Consider the following 5738-nt stretch of genomic DNA (forward strand, 5'->3'; position numbering starts at 1 on the left):
TGCCAGAATGTATTGATAAAACCTGTTTAACACACTGCTAAAATATCAATGAATTCTTAAAATTAAATATTATTGAACATCTTTTCAGTCCCTCCAGGATTTTGTGATTATTTTGTGTGATTTTTTTTGCAATAAAAATCAAAGTGTTTGTGGAACTAATTTGGAAATATTTGCACTTAGTCATGTCAGTAAATGTGACTTTTTATTACTCGCTGAATAGATCATGGACTATATAATCTGACATCAATGAGGCAGCTGTTTAGTACAAGTAAGAATGTTTTTGACAATTTTTGAGAAAAATCTGCAATAAACTCCCAGTTATTAGTGCACAAAAAATGCTGGAACTTGTTAATTTTGCGTGAATGTCCACAAGAAACTGAAGTGACTGACTGATATAATTTAGCAGTAAACAGATAAACCCTCCGTTAGTCAGATTGCTCGTGTAAGACCCGGTTTACAGGTGCTAATCTCTCTGTTTGGATACATTCAGACTGAATCCTGGCTTCTCTCTGCTAATCAGGATTTGTGGTGAGGGTACCTTGACTCGCTGCTCTGTCTGGCAGCCCATGGATCGGCTTGATGGCGGGAGGCGGCACCGGAGGAGGAGGTAAGTTCCTTTCATTAGCCGATTCTTTAGAAAAGGTCACATAGGAGGAGGTCTTTGGCTGCGAGGCACAATTCAACAACAGCAACGAGAAAATCCGTTACCCTCCGGGAAAAGCTGTCATTTTAAAATCTAAACCTTGAATTGTGCTCTTGGTGGAGCTCATTAACCACGAATCGCATTATTCACGTCTTATTTTCCAAAGTCGCACAACATCAGAGTGTGCAGAGCGGATATTCACCACAGAGTATGATACCTTTCAGCAGGTCAAACATTTTGTTTTCGTCACCTTTTCGGGAATGGGAGGAGGCTGACCCTCGGAATCTCGTCTTCTCTCTCTCCTCTCCATCTTCCCAGCATCCCTCTCTTCATCGCCTTCCTCCTCTGCACCAAACGATCACAAGAGAAATTTTGCTGTCATCGAAGCCAAACTCAAATCTGCTTTATGATAGCACCGACCGGGATCATTTTGTTCTGGGAATGATTTAAAAAAACATTAAAGAACGTACGGCTTGTGACATCTAAACTTAATGAGTGATTTATGTTCAATAAGTTAGCAATAAACTGGAATAAAACAAAATTTATGATTTTTGGCAGCAGAAAAGTAGATGATTCTATTATTACGTCTGCTGGTGATAATCCAGTAGAACGAGAACAGGAAGTTAAAATTTCAGAGGTTGTTTTGGATCATAAATTTAACTGGAAATCTCATGTAAAATACATAAAGGAGAAGCCATGTAAAAGTATTGGACTACTACTAAGAATGTAGTAGGACATTCTTAGTAGTAAGAATGTATTACTACATTCTTACTAAAGTATCAGTTATGATACTTTTTTTCATAACCGAAAAAAAGTATCATAACTGTCAGCACTCCCAGGCATTATATTATTAATTTGTTGTTCCATATCTGACTTTTTGCATAGGCACATATAAAACCATCACCAAACCTTTGCTTGTTTCACTTTATATAAAATCATTTTATATAAATGAATGCCAGAAAACAGACTAATAAATTGTTTATTCTATCAAAAATCTTGAAACTAAGAGATTTAGTTAAGTTATAAATGCTATTTGGTATGTTTAACACTAGAAAGAGATTATTGCCAATTAATTTACAAACGTTTTTGGTCTTAAGTTCAAAATAAATTTAAGTTTAAGACAGAGGCTTGAAATTGGGCCACTGTCTCTTTAAGAAACTCCTGCTTTTTGTGAAACTCCGCCTTCAGGAGGTCATCACAACATGACTCCTCTATTAACCCCGGAGCAACGTTTTCACCAGCGTTGCATTGAGAAGTGGCACCTATAGAGATCTCAGCAGATGCTCAGTTCCACCAGGAGTTTGCTAATTGCTGCTGTTAGTCTGAAGGAGTCGAGTCGCGGCGTTGTGAGGGGCGGCTGCTCTGTGAGGTGGAAGGTTGGAAACTGCAGCTCCGAGGAGGCGCTGCACCTCAAAGGCGGGGCTAGGTCCCACCAAGCGTTGTGCACAGTTTGCGGTGGGAGATTAAAGAATGAAAGCAACTCTTCAGTTATGTTTTTGATTAGGGATAATATCACAATGTAAAGCTCAAAAAAGTGGACTTTACATATCACTGACTTAAATCGAGTGAATAAACTGACTGATTAATTGTACCTGGCAGGGCGTCTGAACTCTCCCTCCTGTGTCTCGGCCGCAGTCGGGTCACGTTGGGTTTGCTGCTCTGAGGTGGGGGTTCTGGTTTCCGGCCTCCCCCTGCCTCTCCGCCACCCCTCCACCCATCTGCAGGACACCCTCCATCTCCCTGCGGGTCCTGGGGATGCCACTCGATGGCTGCTGCCTCTGCACTGCTCTTCAACAGGTCCCCCTCCTGTTTGGGCGACGGCGTCCTTTCCGACGGGTACGGAGGCAGCGGCCTTTGAGCCAAATGAAACGCCTGGACTTGCCTGTCCTGCTTTCGCCCCGTCCACTGACTGTCCACCTGTAAGTCCACAGGTCTGCTCTCAGACCACGACCTTTCAATCTGCCTGCCGCCCAGCCACTGCCTCTCTATCTTCCTGTCGATCTGCCGCTGGGTGTGCCTGTCGACGGTCCACTGCCTCTCCACGGCCTTGCTCTCAGTCCAGTACCTGTCGGTCTGTCTGTCGGATGCCCTCGGCTCTCCGGGGTTCCTCTCGTCGAAGCGCTGCCTCTCTGCCGGCGTCTCGCCCGGCCGGCTCTCGATCATCCAGTCCGCTTCCGCCTCCAGCACTTCTGTCCGCTGTTTGTCGTCCACCCAGTACTTATCCGTCTCCACTGGCTGCTCGAACACGGAGTCCATTTCAGAGATCTGTCAAAACAAGACGAAGAGGCGAAACAGACTGAGCGCGGTGAAAGCATGAGCAACCAGAGTGAGAGGAAGGGGTGCGCGGTACCTCTCGGGGAGAGTAGAAGGGGTGTTTTCCTCCCCCCACGCCTGGGTGAGGGATCCCCGGCACCGGTGGTGGACTCAGAATAAGAGCGCCTTTTCCCTGTTGACCATTTATTTTCCCGTCGGCCCCTTCGCTGGGGGACTTGGCGGCCGGCCGCGGAGCTTGGAGGAGTGTGTATACATTCTCCATTGCTGTCCTAAAAGAGAGCGCGTACAAACTGATCGGACACCGGACACAAAACCTGAGCAGATAAAACTACGAAGTGTCGCAAAAGTGTTCACTCGTTCATTCTAGCATGTTCTATTCCAGGATAGATCTGTATTTAGCTCATTACATCCCATCAGCTCTGACCAGATACCCTGGACAGCATTCCCAGAACATGATGCTGCCACTACCATGCTGCACAGTGTAGAGTGTGTAAGAGGGGCGAGTATTATGTAAAATCAACTTTTTTGAGTTTTGTATCATGTTATGATGTTATTCTATCATCAAAAACATGACTGGAATGCTGCTTTGATTCTTTCACGCATGTCTGGGAAACCTTTGCATCTCCCGAGGAAACCATTCGGGGAGCCTAAACAATCGGTCTCACAAAGCTCCGCCTATTTCAACGCATCTCCTCCAGACTAGTGGCAGCAATATTTAGCAAATCCCTGCTGATCTCATCATAGGAACTACTTCCCAGTCTTAAGCTCTGAAGAATGTTTGTAAACGACTTATGGAGGAACGTTGTGGTGATGATGAGCTGAAGGCAGAACAAGAGCTTCTTAAAGAGACAGAGGCAAAATACAAAGTGTCAAACTGCAAAGTCAAATTTTGTTCATGTTTGACACACATAGCATTTTTATAACAACTGGAAGTTACATAGTTACTTGATTGTGCTGTAAAAGAGCAGTATGAGTCTTGAAAATACACAATAATATGTAATAATATCCTCAATGTATGAATACTGATTAAGATACAAACAGCATAATTAAGAGGTATCATTATTCCTAGTAAAGATCTGGGTTTTTCTTGCCTAATCTGCGCTTAAGGAGAAATGAGGCCATTTCTAACTACTTAGTTGACTTTTGAATCCAAAACGGAGCCACCAGCTGTCATCCACACCTGTGCAAACACTGTGACATCAGCCTGCTGCTGCACTGGCAGCTCTCAGTGAGTCCTTAAGTCAACACAGGAAACATGGAGATTCAGAGCGGCGTTTGTTGAGAATTTATCAGCTCAGAGCAGCGGATTTTCATGAGAAAACCGAAAAGAGCTGACCACTAGAAACTCTGAGCCTGTGGTTCAATAAAATGCTTAGGAAAAAGTATTTATACCCCTTGAACCTATCGTGTGGTGTTACAGCCACAAACTTTAATCCAAATTATTATTGTTATTTTTTGTCAAACACTAACAAAAAGTTGTGCATAGGACAGGAAAATTAAACATAGTTCCCCCATTTTTTTTTTGACAGTTAAAAACTCTTGTTGCTCTGATACCTTGAAGCAAAATCTGTTGCAACTTGTCTTCAGAAGTTGCTTGATTAGTAAGACCTTAGATGTTTTGGTGGATAACTAAGGGACATAGTGAGATGCCATTCCTACTGGATAAAGTCTTTTCATGTGTCTGTGGAAAACGTCTCACCCTGTGGGCGCCGTAGCAACCGTGTGACACCCATCGCCGTAGACCTCCACCTCCGACTCCGGCCCCTGATTGGACAGGGTCTGGCTGCGGTTCTTACGGAAGCCAAAGATGGCCAGCATGTTTCTCCTTTTCTTCCTCCTCAGAGAGTGTGCTTTATGCAGGGAGGAAAGCTGACTGAAAGTGGGGAGAAAGGCTGCATGTCACACACTCTCACACACACAGTCCAGTTCAACACAGTCATCCTGTCGGTTCACACACGAGCCCCTTCTGTTAAGATGTCACCGAATTCATCATGGCCATCTGGGTCACCTGTTTGTCTGCTCTGCTGCTGCAGTAGGGGCGTTGCTAGGATACGTGTCTTAAGGACACAACAATAATGGCTTTATATATATACAGGGGTGAAAGTAAGGGGGTACGGCAGGGTACTGCGTACCCCTAAAAGATTTAGAGGGGGTACGCAATACCCTCAAGAGAGGGGAGCGGCTGTGTGCTGCAAAAAATCAGTGTTCACTGTGCAGCCGTGAGTTCACCCACTAATTAGCTGTGACTGATTCGTTTTTCGAGAACAATCTAAAACACGACTTAATCAGTTAGTAAATAACTTTTTTCCCCCGTTTCATATTATTTCTGAACTGTTCGTGCTTTGCTAGAGCAGGGCTGCAACACGTCGATCACGGAAGGTTTTGAGTCAATCTTGGCATTAGCACAAACTGAACGCCGCAAGGAGACCAGCACGTCCTCCTTTGATTTCTTATCAAAACGTTCGTAACTTTATTAAAGAACAACAACAAAAATATCAACAAAACGTGTTCAAATTAATGATCCAACAACAATAATAATCTCAGTGATTATTGTTTCAACAAGGTGTTGCGCAATTCTGTGCGTTTCGGTTCCATGGCAAAATAACGAGCAGAGCAGGAGTTTAAAATTAACTAATCAACCACTGCTGTGTTCAGGGAGGTTTATTAATGATCGTAAAAATAAATATCAAGTCTGCAAACCTAATATAGTAACGGACTGAATGTTATGTTTTTAATGTAATCTCTGGTCGGCTTGTGGAGCGCAGGAGGTTGCCATGGCAACGGGTGTGCTTAAATGACAGAGAGAGACGGAGAGTAAAAA

The 5738-nt window shown here is 43.9% G+C and overlaps 1 protein-coding gene across 2 annotated transcripts in view; it reads right to left on the minus strand.

Annotated features, from left to right (window-relative positions):
• The window catches only part of LOC103463819 (leucine-rich repeat-containing protein 16B-like), a 41106-nt gene that overhangs the window by 1853 nt on the left and 33515 nt on the right, over positions 1–5738 (minus strand). For both annotated transcript variants that reach the window (XM_008407425.2, XM_008407424.2), the window contains exons 33-37: positions 4617–4790; positions 2994–3186; positions 2236–2908; positions 894–988; positions 539–665 (exon numbers count right to left, since the gene is read on the minus strand). In XM_008407425.2, coding sequence (XP_008405647.1) covers positions 539–665; positions 894–988; positions 2236–2908; positions 2994–3186; positions 4617–4790 — 1262 coding nt within the window. The remainder of the gene's footprint in view (positions 1–538; positions 666–893; positions 989–2235; positions 2909–2993; positions 3187–4616; positions 4791–5738) is intronic.

The sequence above is a fragment of the Poecilia reticulata genome, linkage group LG4, assembly GCF_000633615.1.
Source record: "Poecilia reticulata strain Guanapo linkage group LG4, Guppy_female_1.0+MT, whole genome shotgun sequence".
NCBI classification, from domain to species: Eukaryota; Metazoa; Chordata; class Actinopteri; order Cyprinodontiformes; family Poeciliidae; genus Poecilia; species Poecilia reticulata.